At 39.6% G+C, this 18808-nt stretch overlaps 1 protein-coding gene across 3 annotated transcripts in view; it reads right to left on the reverse strand.

Moving 5' to 3' along the window:
* Positions 1-10791: 10791 nt before the first annotated feature.
* The window catches only part of LOC126972095 (putative phosphatidate phosphatase), a 43216-nt gene continuing 35199 nt past the window's right edge, over positions 10792-18808 (reverse strand). For all 3 annotated transcript variants that reach the window (XM_050818682.1, XM_050818683.1, XM_050818684.1), the window contains exons 5-7: positions 17952-18078; positions 15945-16127; positions 10792-15292 (exon numbers count right to left, since the gene is read on the reverse strand). In XM_050818682.1, the coding sequence (XP_050674639.1) occupies positions 15173-15292; positions 15945-16127; positions 17952-18078 (430 nt within the window). In that variant the 3' untranslated portion in view covers positions 10792-15172. The remainder of the gene's footprint in view (positions 15293-15944; positions 16128-17951; positions 18079-18808) is intronic.

The following is an 18808-nucleotide window of genomic DNA, read 5'->3' on the forward strand; positions in this document are numbered from 1 at the left end:
CTAAATTTTGTTACTATTCAAAATCAATCATGAACAACCAACAGCAAAACTTTTTCCCGCAACATTGTGTTCCGTTGTTTTTTTGACGACAATCTTCACTTTAACTCATTTTGTCAAATACTTACAATTACTTTTGAACAACAATAATTTATTCCGCGTCAAATCGTTCATTTGTTTATTTTTCAATAAACAGCTTTCTATTTGCAAGCCAGTTCCAAATTTAAATAAAGCTTCTGATATGTTACCTCCGTTGTTACCAACTTTTTGGAGTAAAAATTCGTTCCATTTTTAAATTACACGACAGATATGAGTTTCATACAACTGTTGCCGGCCGCTGCTCGAGTGTTTTGCCAGTACGGCAATTTCGATTTTTCAATGCTCAAATTTCCAAACATGTTTGAGAAAATGGTTTTTCTTTCTTTGTTTTTGATTGTTGTCACGTTGAAATTGACAACAACTATGTAGTTGCTGGCCGTCACAATTAATAAGGATGTATCGATTCCCGGCTGACGCAATTTAAGATTATCTCAACCCATATATCTCACTCGGGTGATGTATTTATTTAAATAAATCGGCTATTTATTAATTTACGGGGCATTGCACGGGAATCAATTGTACGTAACGACTTTCACATATTTTTCCTTTTTATTTTTGATTTGTTTGTTGAAGCCTGACTACCTACAAAAATGTGTGTATAGGCTGTGTGATTCTCCAGGTGTTATAAGAGAGCATGCTGAGAAGGTGATACCCTCAGCCGTTCTGTAGGACGTCCTCTGGCTCTCTTGCCTCATGGTCCAGACCAATTAGTGACCAGCTTTGTCCACCGTATCCTACTATCCTATAGCCATTATTTATTATCTAAAATAAAACAAACGCGCGACAAACCATCGAACATAGGCGCGCGCGTGGCTGCGCACCATTCAGATGGGATCGGGAACATTACCGCGCTCGAAGCTCGAAGGTGCGCAGGCCGCTCGCTGTCGGTTTTTGAGACAGCATCAAAGGAACTTCTGCCGATTGCTCGCGCAATTGACAAGACAATTCACTGTTTTGATACTCGAAAAATGGTATTGCAGGCTAGTATAGGAGCATCCAGGTGTTTTGAAGAGAATACTTCTTTTAGCGTGGTACACTAAATTTTAGATGAGATAAAATCTCTGGACTCGCGACACCGTTACGAGATGCATTTGTAGTGTGTGAATATATGCATGTACATATAGCAGACCGCGAACTCGTCTAGATAAATAAAATGTAGATATATTATTATTATATATTATTCATATCAAAATTTTTATTTCCTGTTTTAATTACTACGAACCTATAGTTTCTATTATAGATTTATTATTCAAACAAACCAAATCTTTTAACTATATTTACAATACTACGACTACATAAAATTAAAACTATCATTACGTGGAAGCGTACCAAGAATACTGGCAGCATTACCGCGTTGGATAGCAAGGCTGATCCGTTGACCGAGATAGCTGCCAGCGCTTGGGTTTCCAGTAGCCTTATTGAGGCGTGAAGATAGTATTTTGAACATTCTCCGAGCCTCTGGGCCCCACGGGCCAAGTGTCTTGACACCAAACGGCACAAAGATGAGACTCACTGAGACCGACATATTTGCGACGATTGCTGTCTGCGGCAGTCGAAGCAGCAGCCCCAGCACCAACTGACGTAGATTATAGATTGTAATCATTTTAATGATAAAGATGATGATACAAGAGTTGTCGAAATTGTTAACGATGATTCATAAAAGAATATTAAATGTATTTTAAAGTTTCTGCTAATTAATAAAATAAATATCATAAATATAATGCAATTCATAACCTAACCTAACCCTAGTAGGTGGGTAGGTACTCATCTAAAAATGTCTAACGCGCCAAAATAAGTTTTCACTTCTGTCAGCACTCTCGGAGTGCAATACGTAATTTTTTTTATGACAATAAGGGACGAGACGAGCAGGACATTCAGCTGATGGTAATTGATACGTTCTGTCCATTACGACGACCTGTATAGCCGAGTGGTTAGCGATCCTACCTACTAAGCTAGAGGTCCCGGGTTCGAATCCCGGTAGGTGCAAGCATTTATATGATGAATATGGATGTTCGTTTCCGAGTCATGGATGTTTAAATGTATTTTTGTATATTTATATGAATTTATGTATGTTTAAGTAAGTATAAATCGTTGTCTTGTAACCCATTACACAGGCTATATATGCTTAGCTTGGAGCAAGATAATTTGTGTAAAAAGTGTATCAATATTATTATTATTATTACAATGCAGTGCCGCTAAAGATTCTTGAAAAGCCCAAAAATTCTGAGCGGCTCTACAACTGCGTTCGTCACCTTGAGACATAAGATGTTATGGTTCCAGAAATCTTAAATTATTACTAGTTTTGGTATTAGAATGAACTAGTCCGTTTAGCCGCCGCGGGTTATTCAAGGTAAATCGCGGGCGGCATCGGCAGTCCCGTTCTAATAAATTAAAAAAATATCAACAAATTAATTAGCTCGTGGGGCAAATGAACGTCCAATCGAGTCAAACGCACCCATTGCTTTACGATTGCCATTCAAGTTTCAAGTATACGTCACATTCCGATTTGAATTTGGGCTTCTCAAAATAACACGGCCAGATTAAAAATGCTTTTTAGTTTAACATTTTTAAGACTCATCGTCTCAGGCAAGATGCTCTAAATATTCATTTTATAACACTGGAAATAAGGGATTGCTTGTAACTAATTGTAGTAGGCTTCATAAGGTACATAATAGGTTTAAGGGTAAATGTAAACACTTCTATAATAAAGTCCCAGCCACTGTTCAGGCATTATCTATAAATAAATTTATGGTTTTATTAAAAAATGGCTGTCGTAAATCCACTACTCCAAAGGTGAATATCTAAGTGATCGAACCACCTGGGACTAGATTATGATTATCTTATAGCAATAGTAATGACACTACAATATTGTATATTTTATTTCAAAAGAGCGCAAAATAAAGAACTCTGGGAGGGGTTCCGCCGCTCCTTCTCTCTCAGAGCGCCATTTGTTTCCGAAGCGGTAGTAGTATCTAGTATACTATAAATGACATCAAAAAGAATTCTAAAGTCATCAATTTTGAGAAAATAAATGCCTTTTAAGACTTTCACTTGATGATAACTGATACGCCCCCCACAATTATATACTTAGAATATACTACTTGATAATACGTTACCAATACTGATTCGTCATTGTGTTAGCAAGTTTAATAAACATCAATTGTCAATCAAAAGCTAGTGTACTGATCATCAATTTTATTGTCAATCAAATTTTTTTTTCTTGAAATACACAAAATGCCTAGTGGGACCGCTGAGAAGGTTGTGGTATATTTTGAGAGCAGGACGTTCAGCTGATGGTAATTGATGTGCCCTGTCCATTACAATGCAGTGCCGCTCAGGATTCTTGAAAAACCCCAAAAATTCTGAGCGCACATCAACTGCGCTCGTCACCTTGAGACACAAGATGTTAAGTCTCATTTGCCCAGTAATTTCACTAGTTACGGCCGAAACACAGTAATGCTTACACATTACTGCTTCACGGCAGAAATAGGTGCCGTTGTGGTACCCATAATCTAGACGGCATCCTGTGCAAAGGAGCCTCCCACTGGTAAATGATCTGGGGCGTAGCTACCGCTGTATCTGCCGTATCAATTACAAGGGGCCCCCGACGTGCGTAAGCAAAAATAAATACTTCTTTTAATTTTATGCAAACTTTTTTTTCTCTTTTGTTACAAATCTTTACCCTTCATAAGATCCTACCTACTAAGCTAGAGGTCCCGGGTTCGAATCCCGGTAGGTGCAATCATTTATATGATGAATATGGATGTGTGTATCCGAGATGGATGGATGTTTAAATGTACTTATGTATGTTTATATGAATTTATGTATGTTTAAGTAAGTATATTGTATTAAATATATCGTTGTCTAGTAACCCATAACACAGGCTATATATGCTTAACTTGGGGCAAGATAATTTGTGTAAAAAGTGTCAATATTATTATTATTATTATAAGGGCCCCCAAAAAAAAAATTTTACTCGAGGCCCGCCAAGGCACGCTACGCCACTGTATATTACGATATTTTAGTGATTACTTATTCGGAATGTATATTTTTTGACTTTGAAATACCTCTATATTTGCAACGCAATAATTGAGACAGTGACATTACATTACATATGACAATTATTCATACAATGAGCGGGCGCGGGGTACTTAATTTATATATGGCAAGACAACGTTAGCCAGCTCAGTACTTGTGTTTAAAATAATTTAAATCAATATACTTTCCTATTGCGGTTTTATTATGGATATGACGCGGCCCCGGGAAAAACCTGTTTGGTGAAACATTGCATGTGACATTATAAATAACAACAGTGTTAGTCACGGAAACATTTAATAATAGATATATAACCTAGGTCCTAAAGAATCATTAAGAGAAAAGTTTACAGAAATAAACATTTCGACTGTTGCTTCTCAATAATATATTCTTGAAAATGTCCTATAACTTCATAAGCACATTGAGGTATTTGCTAGAAACTGTAATGTTAACACGAGGAACAAACATAAACTTGTTATGCCTCCTACTCGGTTAAGTCGAGTTAGTAAATATTTTATTGGGCGATGTATATATGCTTCTACAATAAGTTACCAATAACTATACAAATCAAATGTGTTACGCAATTTAAAAGAATTGTTATAAAACGTTTGTGTGGGAAAGGTTGATAAAATGAACGATGCGGGACACGAACCCGCGACCTCTCGCTTTCCGCGCAAGTGCTCTTCCAACTGAGCCAACCGTTCGAGTGACGTATCGTCGATAAATTTAAAAAAAATGAATTTATGTTTTCATCATCATTTTTTTTTTTTTTTTTTGAGAGGAGGAAATATGTTACGTATTTACGCCCCGGAACGGGTCGTAATATGTCGGACTCGAGTGTCCGCGTAAGCGGACGCCCCATACCGACTAAAACCTCCTCTGTGCTGTTAGCAGCCCTGGCTTTCACAGCGAAGTAGGACGTGGGCCGTGGAGGCCGCAAAGACTACGCAACAACAGTCGCGGGGCGTCTCCTAAGGAGACTCGAACCTCAGACCGGCTGTGTGCTTGTGGGAAGGAGAGAGAATGAAAATGAAAATGAAGATGAAATGAAGATGAAAAGATGAGAAGAACACACTCGCCGGGCGAGTGTGGTGATGTTTAGTGTAATGTATGTAAGTGTGTATGCATGTGTTTATATATGTGTGTAAGTAGTGTAAATGTTAGTGTGCATGTATGTTTGTGTTTGTGTCCGTTTGTTGAGTGTGTTTGTGGTTGTGTAAGTGGTGTATGTCAATCCGTCAGTCAGTCCGTGTGTTAGTGAGTGTAGTGAAACGATTACAGGACGAGGACTAACTTCTCGTCGGGTATCAAAACAATGTGTGGTGTATCTAGGGTGCGGGCCGCTGGCCATCGTCAGAGTGACGAGTGCCAGTGGTTTGCGGTGGTTGACCGCGCCTACGCCTGCGAAGGCGGTGTGTGCGTGTCTGTGTCGGTGTTTGTGTGGGTGTCGCGTTCGCGATGGTGATGTCGTCATCCGGGTCTACCGTTACGTGTCTGGGACGTCTTATTGGGTTGAGACTATGGTGAAGGGGGGTGTACCCGCATGCCTTCCTAACCAAGATGTTGAGATGGTTTACCGCCTTGTCAAAGAAGCGTCGCGAGATCTCTTTAAAGTGTTGAGCTATCGTCGGAAGCTCTAGGTCGCGGTGAAGGTCAACGTTTCGGATGAACCACGGGGCTCCGGTTGCCATGCGCGTGAATTTATTTTGAACTACTTGCAAACGACGTAAGTAGCTCGGTCGGGCGTGCGCGAAAACGACGCTAGCGTATGACAGTATGGGCCGTACGATGGTTTTGTACAGCGTCACTTTGTGTTTGAGCGGAAGTTTGCTTCGCCCACACACAAGTGGATAAAGGCGACTGAGGACAAATCGGGCTCTATTGCATACCGTATCAATATGTTTCTTGAAGTTCATATTGCTGTTGAACGTGACTCCTAAGTATTTGTAATCCTTCACCCACGGTATGGGTGTTTCATACAATTTAATGACGTCGGTCGGTCGTTTTTTAGCGCGGATGCTATTCGCGTTACCGAAGAGTACCGCTGCACTCTTGGTGGGGTTCACTTCAATCCGCCATTTTCTGAACCAGTTGCCTAGTTCATCGACGGCGGCTTGAAGCACTTTAATGTTCCTGCTCAAGGTTGAGCGGTTCAATAGAGCGGAGCCAAAGTAGAGTGCCGTATCGTCAGCGCACTGAGCGAGCTGGACATTCGGAAACTTGGGAATGTCGCTCGTGAAGAGCGAGAAAAGAGTGGGAGAGAGGACTGAACCCTGTGGCGTGAAGTTGACGCCGTACGAGAATGTACTCGGTGAGTCGGTGAGCCTGCTGGGGACACGAGTGAGCGGTTCTGAATCCGAACTGTATGTCGGGTATCAGGTTGAGCTCCACGATGTAATGATTAAGACGCGCGAGAATTAATCTTTCGTAAAGTTTCCCGATCGAGTTAATTAAGCTAATAGGCCTATAGCTACTCGGATTAGCTTTAGGTTTATTGGGTTTTGGGATACCGATAACAATGGAATCTTTCCATTGTTCGGGGAACGCGCTATTAGACAATAGAATATTAAAAATGGTAACCAATAAAGTAATAAGAGTCGAGGGTAGGATTTTAAGAACCCTATTGTTTATAGTGTCGCGCCCCGGGGCCTTCTTGGAGTGAAGCTCCTTAATGATTAGCTTCACCTCTTCGTAAGAGGTGGGTTTTATTACATCGCCTGAAGGGCTCAGAGCGGAGCGACGTTCAACTTCACGATCAACTTCGTCAACGTGTGTCGGGTCGGCTGCTGCATTTGGAGAGCACTGACTCTCGAGACTATCGGCGAGGCATTCAGCCTTCTCATCGTCTTCGAGCGCCGGCTGCAGTCCCGGTCTGTCCAAAGGAGGCATGACAGTGGGCGGCTCCTGTTTGAACGCGCGAGGCAGCTTCCAGAAAGCCACATGTGATGGCTTAAGGTTGCCGAGCAAGCGGTCCCAACGTTCGCCGCGGAGTTCCGCGACACGTTCCCGTACCACCCGCTGTAGGTAGCGGAGGTGGCGCCTATTCTCGACCGACGGATACCTGTCGTAAAGTCTAGTGGCTCTGTGCTTCTGTGTGAGTAAGTTCCTGAACTCTGGAAGCAGGTTTAGGCGATGCGGTTGCATCGTCGGAACCTGCCTGGAGCAGGCCTTGATCCTATTCTGTGTATGTGACGTCACATGAGAGAGCACTGTGAGCCGTGTCGACCGAGTCGATGACGTCCGGTATAAGGTCAAGGTCGTCGGACTTGATAGACTCGAGATCCTTTTCCAGCCGTTGCCAGTCGATCACTGTTTTCGTCGGTGGTTGAAAGTTAACCGGTGGGCCTAGATTTAGGACGGCCGGTGGTCTGACTCTAATTCGTGAAAAACCTCGATTGAATTTACATTGAGCGTTACGTTCTTAAGTAACGCAACGTCTAGAATGTCGGGTCGGTGCGCGACGTTATCCGGATAATGTGTTGGTTCGTCGGGTGCTATTACTGAAAAGTTCAGCGTGTCTGTCAGCGAATCTAATAAGATTCCGTTTCTATTTGTGGCTCTACTGTTCCAGCTGGAGTGTTTGGCATTAAGATCGCCACCCACTATGACTGCAGCCCCGTGGCCGAGTAATGCTTCTATATCTGTGTATAATACTTTTTTGTTGGGCGGAAGATAAGCTGAAATAACAGTGATCGGCTGGTGATTCGCCATACTGACCCGAATGGCAGAGGCCTCGATGTTAGTGAGGACTGGAGGATCTATAGGTATACAGTGTAGAGACCTTTTAAAATAAATGAGGGTGCCGCCCATACGGGTGGTGCGATAATTCCTGACTAAGTTATAATTAGCGATACGCGGATCGCGTATACGTGGTTTTAGAAATGTCTCTTGCACTAAGAATAGGTCTAATTGATGTTCGTGAGCGAACTCCTTCACCAAGTCTAGTTGAGGCTTAAGGCCTTGGGCGTTAAAATACGCTATACGGAGCGTATGTGGTTTAACCCGTCCGCTTACGTAATTAGGCATCGCGAATGTTATTTTTATACTTTAGCCCTATATCGGTGAGGGCACGAAATATTTTGCCGTTGTCTGCCATAACTTGCAGGAGCGACGGCGGGTCTTCCCGGACAGCATCGAGCCTGCTGGCCAGGGCTGTGATTTCATCAATGTCAAACATCTCTGACAGTTCGAACATGAAGGCAAAGGTGCTGCCGCCTTTGTTACCTGTTGCCGCGGACGCGGGCGCCGGCGGCGTCGGTCCCGCGACCGAGGCGGGACGCTAGCGGAGGCCGGAGGGGCGTGGGGGCCGCGAGAGTGGCCTCTGTGGCAGCGTTGGCAGCCGGAGGAGACCTCGCCCAGGCGTTTACCTTCGGAGGCGGCGCAGGTTTGAAGGTTGGAGTGAACTCCACCTTCTCTGCTCTGCCTTGCGGCTGGCGGCGCCCCGGGTGACGCTTGTGTTTGGGTGCCTTGGGCACCCGCGATAGCTCGCGGGGTGCCCCTTCTCCCCGCACAAGACGCAGGCCGGGGGCTCCGCGCATTGCGCTGGTCGAGGGCAGTCTGGCGTGCCGTGTTTCCCGAGGCACTTCACACACCTCGGGGTGTGTTCGCAATTGCGTGCCGAGTGCCCGTATAATTGGCATCTGTGACACTGACCGGGCCCCCCGCGGTTGCGAGGAGCTTTGGTACGGATGCCCTGAAGGGAACAAACCGATTTAATATTGAAAATTTCCTTTCCCTCTTGCGTGAGGCCGAGGACTACGAGAACCATGTTAAATGGTTGTTTGTTGGTGGTTCCGCGCATACGGTGCACCTCGTGTGCAGGGTAAACCTGCTCTTTGAGGTCCGACAGAATGTCGGCCTCGTCTAACTCTTTGGGGACGTTCCTAATAACGACCCTCAGACGCTTCTCCTCAGGCAGGGCGTACGTGTGGAAACCCACACTCAGCTCTCTAAGAAGAGATGTCAGGGCGCGGTGGTCCGCTACCTCTCTGGTCTCTAATTTGATGAGAGATTGGTACGCCCTCGCCTGGAAGGAGAGCGTCTTCGGAATCCTATTTTTGATGACTAACCATCGGCCTCGGTCCCCTATAAAAATAGGAGGCGGGCGCTTGGTCGGAGATGCTTTATTCAACTCTGAAGATATTTTTTTCTCAAATTTTAATTGTGTAATCAATCTCAGAAGAGAGGGTTATTAATTTAAAACATTACAAATTGTTAAGATGAAACACCTTATGATATGCTGAGCACATGCATTGTGCACCACTAAGGAGTCAGCATCCTCGAGGACCGGAGTTCCCATTCCCTTCTTATTATATCTTTTATTAAATGAAAAAGATAAAACATCTTTGCTCAAAATCATACAGATCTCGTTTAAACCAATTTCGGTGGAAGTTTGCAAGGTAATATAAGTACATTAAGTACATATATTTTTTTTAGTTTTATCATTCTCTTATTATTTTTTAGAATTTGTTCCTGTTTAGCCCCGGGTTTTTGTCCCACATTCCTGTTTCGTCCCACGTTGATTTTTATTCCTGTTTTGTCCCACTTCTTAAAATGTTACTTTTGTACAGCTGGAAAAAAAATGTGAATTACAACAATATCCTAGATATATATAAGAGCAATAGTTTACCCAAACCAAACGATGGCATGAAAGGTGTTCATAAACTTATTACAGGATATTATGTTCTTGCAGATTGCGGCACAGCTGTCTTAGGTTGTCTCAAAAGTATAACGATAAAACTTGGCACAAAAATATCATAAACGGACCATGTACATAGTAAAATTATCTTGATTCCGAAGTCCATGCATCAAGATGAAGTTGAGATATTGAGTTCTTAAACCAATTTATATAACAATTTGAATTAGTAAAAATTTAATTAGTTAAAAGGCTCCTGTTTCCATAAATTGATTTCTGGTATTGAATACTAACTTGTTGAGTTCATTAATAATATTTATCGTCAAAACTATGATTTTTAAAATATTTTGTATGCTGTCCGTACAAAACATGTTGTAAAACAGATAAATTACTACCCGGGGCGAATAGGGAACAAAAAGTGGGACGAAACAAGAATAAAAAATAAATTATTCATTATTCTTATTTTCGAGACGAAACAGGAATAAAATCTGGGGCGAAACAAGAATTTTTTGTGTGGGGCGAAACTTTGCGGGGCGAAACAGGAACAAATCTATTTTAACTTACACAAATTTTACCACTGTGGAAGTGTCTCTAGCGCAAACTATTTAGTTTAGAAAAAAATGATATTAGAAACCTTAATATCTTATTTGAAGACCTATCCATAGATAGGGTTTGAAAAAAAATGAGACACTTCTAAGTAGTAGGGAAACCCCCAAAATTTATTGTTTTTTTTTTCTATTTTTGTATGAAAATTTTAATGCGGTTCGCAGAATACATCTACTTACCAAGTTTCAACTGTATAGTTCTTATAGTTTTGCAAAAAAGGTGGCTGTGACATACACGGACAGACAGACAGACATGACGAATCTATACGGGTTCCGTTTATTGCTATTTGGCAACGGAACCCTAAAAAGCGATCGGAACACTTATGGAGCACTTAACTGTGTACATTTAAGATTAAAATCCAACTGCTATTATTTTATATAGATTTATCGAATAGGGAATCAACTGAAAATCAACACAACTGTATAACAAATCATTTATTTACAATATTATACACAGTAATGTATAAAACAACATATTTTATATACAATTCTTAACTACAGGTTCTTAGAATTATATTTAATCTCTCTTTAAAAGCATTTATGATTTAACAACTTACATCTGTATCTATCTAATCATAATGCATAATTATTAAGTAGCAGTCAAAGATATCTCCTTATAGAGCAACAATTATAATAGAATACTTTGGCTATGTTCCGATTGCACTGCGACCACTGTACAGTGTGACGTCAATTTAGCATACTGTGAAGCCGTTCCTTTATAGCCAGTTATACTGGTTACTGTTTAAAACGGAACGCAATCCCGTATACTATCAGCCGCATTTTTTTAACGCAACGTTCAAATGAGTGTATTAAAGTTTTCTAGTTCATTAAAAAAACTGTTGTTGGAGTACTGTCAAACTACAAATATTAGGCGTAAAAGTTAGGCACTCGAGTGGTTTTGACTGATCACGTGATAAAAGTACTGCGAGTACCTTACCTCGAAAACGCCAGTGCTCACCGTAGAATATGGCGGCGATTTATGACGTCATATATTTCCCTATGGTACTGCGGTAGTAAACTAGTAGTCCATAACGGAACGAATTTTTCTACAGTCATAGCACTGTGCAGTGCTCGCAGTGCATATCGGAACACACCCTTTAATGCATGTTGTCTGAAACCTCCTTATCATTTCTGTGAGTTAGATTGAACAGCATGCGTGTGTGTATATAAAATTGCTAGAAATCTAATAAAGATTTCTGTGCGCTATAACATATCTTCTTAATTTAATATAGAAAAGTTGAACTATATATTCAAATTAAAATACTTCTATATTTACAGCCTTTACATACTATGAAACGTATCGCTAGATATAACAGACAGACCTATAGATCTACAGAGACCTAGAGTTTCCTTTGATATCAATAACTATGTGGTACATATCGTACGTCAAGCATTTCATTGACTATCGCAGAAGACAGTATAGCACAATATCTTAGGCTGGGTTATAAGGTTAAGTCACATTTAACGTTAACAGAAACGCTGACTTTAACATTGGCTGCGGAATGTGTTGCCCCATCGTATTCCTTGGCATAGTTAAAGTTAAAGATAAAAAGTAAAATATCTAGTCAATATGGAATGTATCTAACACATCAGGTATCTATTTAGCGTTAACAATAGCTTTGAACCGGCAAAGATGGGATGGTTACGGTTAACAGTTAACACATTTTTGTTTTACCGGTAATTTAACATGTTTGTTATTGCTCAGTTCGTTTGTGCAGCCCAGCCTTAACGTCAATCGAAAAACGAAGGCGCAGTCGAAAAAATATAACTAAAACTACTTTGTGAGTCAATATTTAATATGTGTGTACTTTACCTACTGTAACTATTGTAATTACAAGAACTGCTGTAAGTAAAACAGTTAACAAAAAAAGCATTCTTGCAAATACAAATCGCCATTTTGAATTAGGTTATCTCCTTACTAAACTTACAAATAACTTACAAATTTAATTTGTATAATTTATCCCAGAAGTGAGGCTATCACTTTAAAATAACAAATTGTTTATAATTACCTACTTATCCGATGTAATGTCTGCTTTTGCAAAAAACAATCTCAATAATTTAGTGTGTTTGAGTTGAGGGAATTTTTATAATTACTAGAGAAATTGACAAAGCCAAAGCTACTTCTACCACTTATTTTTTTTTATGAAAATAAGGGACGAGACGAGCAGGGCGTTCAACTGATGGTAATTGATACGCTCTGCCCATTACAATGCATTGCCGCTCAGGATTCTTGAAAAACCCCAAAAATTCTGAGCGGCGCTACAACTGCGCTCGTCACCTTGAGACATAAGATGCTAAGTTCGTTTGCCCAGTAATTTCACTAGCTACGGCGCCCTTCAAACCGAAACACAGTAATGTGTAAGCATTACAGTGTTTACATTACCACGCCGTAGTGGTACCCATAATCTAGCCGGCATCCTGTGCAAAGGAGCCTCCCACTTAGTTATAAACTTTATATGTATACTGATAGGAACAAAAATTACTCGTTAATAAGCCATGCTTATTTTGGGCCTGAAGTGGAAAGGTAGATTTTTAAAGAGGTGGACAACGTAAGGAGAGCTTACGTGCCTGCGCCGCTACATAATACCTGTTAGGTCAAAATTAAAAAAAAAATGTTATACGAAACGAATGTAAAACCGCATATTTAAATTGACCACGCAACCTTAAATCTAATTAACTCACCGTTGGTGCTATCTATGGAACAAAATGTAAGCCATTATTCTTATTAGTCAAATTCAAATTAGGATTCAAAATCACTTATTGAACGTCAAAAACCACCCATTCAAAATAAACTGCCTCGGACCTGAGAAGTACGGGCGCAAGAAACTCAGCGGGCTGCTTTTTTGATAAAAATTAATAATTATGATTTCAACGTAAAATCGTACAATAAACATGTATAATTAAAGAGCCTGAGGGTGTCCGCTTCATTCCCAGTCTGTGGTATGTTATAATAACCTTTCCCACACAAACGTTTTTTATTGGTTTTTTGTAATGTTTAAGTTCCTAGATATAAGAGGTTATCATCTTACAAGGACATGATGTTAAATGATCACCGTCTACATTCTCTTGAAACACAAGAGGTTTTTGCTTTTAACACATGCGCGTTTTTGCTTTTATTGAAGGATCCACTTATTTCTTCAAAAGCCTCATAGCTTCGCATTCCAGAGGGCACGATCTCAATACAATACACGAAGAAATGTATCGTTGTCTATTTTATTCACAATTAAGAAGACTGTGACAACAATATGTGTATGTAAGGATAGATTACGCACTGAGTCATCTTCAGGAATACTCACCTTAGTTACGGCCGTACCCAATATCTATTCTACTGTCAGTAATTAGCTGTCAATAATCTGAAGCTGTCCCAATATACCCGATTAGTCATTCTTATCGCCTTATATTGTACGCGTGAATTGCAATTTCCATACAAACTTTATATCGCTGGTAAGCTGCACGGATAAGGTGAGTTACCGTTGATAAGTTTATTGGAATAGGAAAGTCAACGATAGTTACGATTTTTATCTCAAATAAGAGATAGACTGAATATTGGGAACGGCCGTTAGTGTATTATCAAAGAATATGTAATAAAAAGTACAAGAGTACACTCCGAAGCAGTTTTGAATATCAAACGAATGGCAAGTCATCAAACTTATTTTTTAGTCTGTGGCACGTTTGTAACAGTTTCACTACTCTACTCATGACCCATACCGATAATCTCAGTTTTCAATATAATATTATTATAAAAATTTAAATAAGAAGGCAATATAAATGTTATAAAAGCTAATTCCTTACGGGATGATTTCACATTGCTGTGTTTAGTTACATGGTTTTAACAATATATATTGCTGAACAATAAAATATTCGCGATGCAGTAATTCTGTTTGGTAAATTTAAAACTATCAGTGGTATAAGTATATTATTAGTGATCAATATTAAATTGAAAAATAAATTATTATTATTTATTACAACTCTCAAACCAAACAATAATAAACATTCTATACAAAATCGACCAGTGCCATTTGGCACCAGATCTTTCATATACACCAAAATCGGAAGTGCCGTTTGGCACACTACGCCCTGAACAAGTTCTGACTCTCATCTTGTTTATAAGATAGTTTATTTTGCATGATCGTATAGCTTGTTTCAATAGTTTTGTTATATATTCTGTCATATCATCTTAATTATAATTGATGCACGTAAAATAAATGCGCTAAAATAGACGCCGCACGCGCGGCAAGATGGCGCCCATATAGATGGCGGCATCCCGCGGCGCGGGGCACTTGTCGATGGTGGAAGGTTAATTCAACTTATAATATGATTTATTAATAAAAACATCAAATTGCAGTTTATGAAAGGAATACACAATATTTACGCGTTCTTTCACTTCCGCTCAGGGTTGTCAAACGTACTCTAAAATAGATATATTGTACTCTATATCATGTAGGCTCTATAATCTATAACATTTAGGGTATTTTAAAATTCTATTTCTTAATTTTTTATAAAACCATGAAAAATTGTTATATGTGCAGCAAAAAATACAAAAAATACCTTTTTGAAAATACAAAATAAATGATAGTATAGAATAGAAATCCGTACTCTTTATTTATCTCCTTGGAAATCAGATATACTCTATTTGTTCTAGTAAAAGTAGGCAACCCTCGGGTCCGCTATTCTGATTGATACTAAATCACTACTAACTCACTCGTGGTCGATAGTCACTTTGAGATATGTTTGACGCGACTATTACCTTCTTATTTTAATTTGTATGATTATAACATATTCAATAAACCTACTTGTATACCTAAGATATATTTATTTGTGTGTTATCATACACCACTGATTGTACGGTCTGTTGACTTTCCGTCATCAAGTTGTTCTTCAAATGTGGACTTGTTTTGAAGTTCTCGCACAGTACGAGGGCCTGTAACAAAAATATTACATTATACCATACAACACATACTAAGAAATACTTCTATAAAACATTTTTTTTCAGTTAACGTAGCCGATAACGTAGGCGGTTTTTTTTTTCAATTTAGTTTTATTGAACATCTTTGAGATTTTGGTAGCACTAGAACTAACAACTATTCATGCAGTGTGTGTATTTTTATTTTTTCACAGTAAGGGAAGAGACGAATAAGACGTTCAGCTGATGGTAATTAATACAATGCAGAGCCGCTGAGGATTCTTGAAAAACCCAAAACTTCTGAGCGGCCACTAATTTCACTAGAGACAGCGCCCTTCAGAACGAAACACAGTAAGTAATGCTTACACATTACTGCTTCACGGCAGAAATAGCGCCGTTGTGATACATATAATCTAGCCAGTATCCTGTGCAAAGGAGCTTCCCACTGGTGAGATACTAGTTAGAAGGAACGAAAGAAAAAACGAAAAAGAAGGGGGATAAGATATTATAAGATCCAGCAAGCTGTGTAAATCAACTAGGTGGATCTAATGCCATGACAAATAACATACAAGTACAGTAAACTTGAGAATAAAATCAAAAAACCCAAGTGAGAATAAAATAATATAAATTAGGCAGTGCCTCAATTCGTCCCCGAAAGAGTAACACTTACAGCATGAACCGCACATAGCACACCGATGACTGCGCCGGTGAGGACATCCCACCAGTGATGACGGTGATCGGTGATACGCGTGAGAGAAGACGCGGCAGCATACGAGAGACACACCAGCTGCAGAACTGGCACCACGCAGTAAGTGCGGTGATTCCAGTCGAATGCTCGCCTCTGCAGATACCACTGTCGGGAAGAAGAACATTACACCAACTTAAAATAAGGAAATTGTTTTTTTAAATTATAACCTTCGCTTGTCAATGACTAGTTGACCCGACAGACGTTGCTTTCATGAATTTGTCAATAATATTTCAAACCATCACGAATTATTTCGTTAAATATGCTCTCTGTTGATACAATGAAATTGTTGTACAGCAGAACTGTCAAACCGTGCGTTAATAAATTCTCAAATAGAAAATATGTCGATAGAAAACAAATATTGGAAATAAAAATAATTATGGGTCCCAAATCGAAATGTAACTATCCTATAAAAACTTGAGAGAAGTTGGACTAAACTGCGCTCCATGAAGTAATCTCCATTTAATTTGATTAGGAGTTCAATGGGAATATACATTAGGACATTGGATTTATATAATATATATATATATATAGAGCTCCGTACATACATCATGCTACAGACCATTTATGTGATAATAAATGAAAGACATGTAAAAAGCCGTGAGCTACTTAAAACATCTGTGAATGGCGTCATTTGTTGGTTCCAATGGAAGTTCAGCGCTGGTAAAGCTAGTAATGAGCGTCATGCTGTAGTGTGACCAAATTGTGGCAAGCAATATGTAAGGGTGCTCGCACACTGCTGTCTATATTTTTCAAACACGAATACTTGCTAACAAATGTTAGAACATTGTTAGATGTTTTGAGTATTCATACACTGATGAAATTATTTTACAAACATTATAATGTAACATTTGAAAATATAACATCATGAAACTGCATAGCGCGGAACACGCCAGAACGGATCTCGCACTCACCGCACATCCTGTTGTCGCCTGGATACAATATAACAAACAAATTGTAATAAAATATGTTTTTTGTTTATGAAAATAAGGAACGAGACCAGCAGGACGTTCAGCTGATGGTGATTAATACTATAATGCAGTGCCACTCAGGATTTTTGAAAAACCCAAAAATTCTGAGTGGCTCTAGAATTGCGTTCGTCACCTTAAACAAGATGTTAAGTTTCATTTGCCCAGTAATTTCACTAGCTACAGCGCCGTTGTGGTACCCATAATCTAGCCGGTGCCCTGTGCAAAGGAACCTCCCACTGGTTACAAGTTTTATTTGTTACAATTTGTTAACTAACATGAAAACGTTTTATAACATTGTGATCCAATGTTTGTAAGAAAATGTTTATACAGCAGTGTGCGACCACCATATAACTTTATTTAGTTTGGTTATTATTCTTCTATTTAAAATCTTAACAACCATTGACGGGTGGAGTTCAATATAATTGGAGTCCATATTGGGCTTATATTAGAACTAAAAAGAGGTGGGCATTTTCCATATAAAATAATATATTAAAGTTTTTTAATTGTAATTATGACATATATTGAATTTTATCTACAATACTATGGTTACGTTCAATTAAAACTATCATTACGTGGAAGCGTACCAAGAATACTGGTAGCATTTTCGCGTTGGATAGCAAGGCTGATCCGTTGACCGAAATAGCCGCCAGCGCTTGGGTTTCCAGTAGCCCTATCGAAGCGCGTTTTTAGTACTTTGTATATTCTTTGCGCCTCTGGGCTCCATGGGCCAAGTGTCTCGGACACCAAACGGCACAAAGATGTAAGACTCACTGAGTCAGATATATTTGCGACGCTTGCTATCTTCGGCAGTCGAAGCAGCAGCTCCAGCACCAACTGACGTAACTTGGACATTAGAAGGAGCCAGAGTATCGACGCTAGTCGCGTCCCACACCAGCGCCCTTCAGATAATACCATTAATTACAGTTTTTATGTGAGAGCTTGGATGGTATCGAGAACTTACAGCCATAAAGAGTCCGCCGTAGATAGACAATGAGGTGTGTCCGGACGGGAAGCTGTGGTAGGAGTCACTCTGGAACCATTTGCTGAATCTTGTTGACGTGCATTCGTAACTGCTGACGTATTCAGACCTAGAAACAATATAATTAATTATAACACTCAATAATTTCGCCGATGTTTGCTATTCTCCTTTGAGAACTAAAATGTAGTATGTACTACTAAAACTTTGATTGTTAGAAAAGTTTATTATGTATGTTCTTATAAAATGGCTCACCATTCTCACTAAAATATCTTAATTTGATTCGCTGTCTCAAGAATAACAATAACATTATGCATGCATCAGGGGTGATGTTAGGTTTATGATTTTACGAGGTGTTAAACCACCGGCAATAGACATCTGCAATGCCCTTGAAGTGAGAGAATGCTCTAAACTTGAAGGATTAGATAATTTGTACTTCTAGACAGAGCCTCTACCTGCTAGGCAACCGATGAAAATATGCCAGGTTTATTAGTTTAGTGTGCGTGACAAGCTACGTCTTACACTCGCGATTTGTATGTCACTTTGCGTTACTATGCGTGCATTGCTCAAAATAGAGGTTATCTGTCAAAGGTCTTATTTTATATATGGAAGGACCTTATATCGATTCAGAAAGATATCAGATGATTCCACTGGTACTATTACATCCAAGTAGATGTAAAAGGCAAGAATTCACCTGTCAATCGCGCGGAATGTCAGAACAAGCCCCGGGTGAAATCTCGAGTTTTGACGTGGTGTCTGGTGATGAAATTATGTACAAACAGCTGACCCGACAAACGTTGTTTTGCCATATAAATTGTATTGATCTTTTTCTTGCTAGTTGA

Source organism: Leptidea sinapis, chromosome 25, assembly GCF_905404315.1.
Source record: "Leptidea sinapis chromosome 25, ilLepSina1.1, whole genome shotgun sequence".
NCBI lineage: Eukaryota > Metazoa > Arthropoda > Insecta > Lepidoptera > Pieridae > Leptidea > Leptidea sinapis.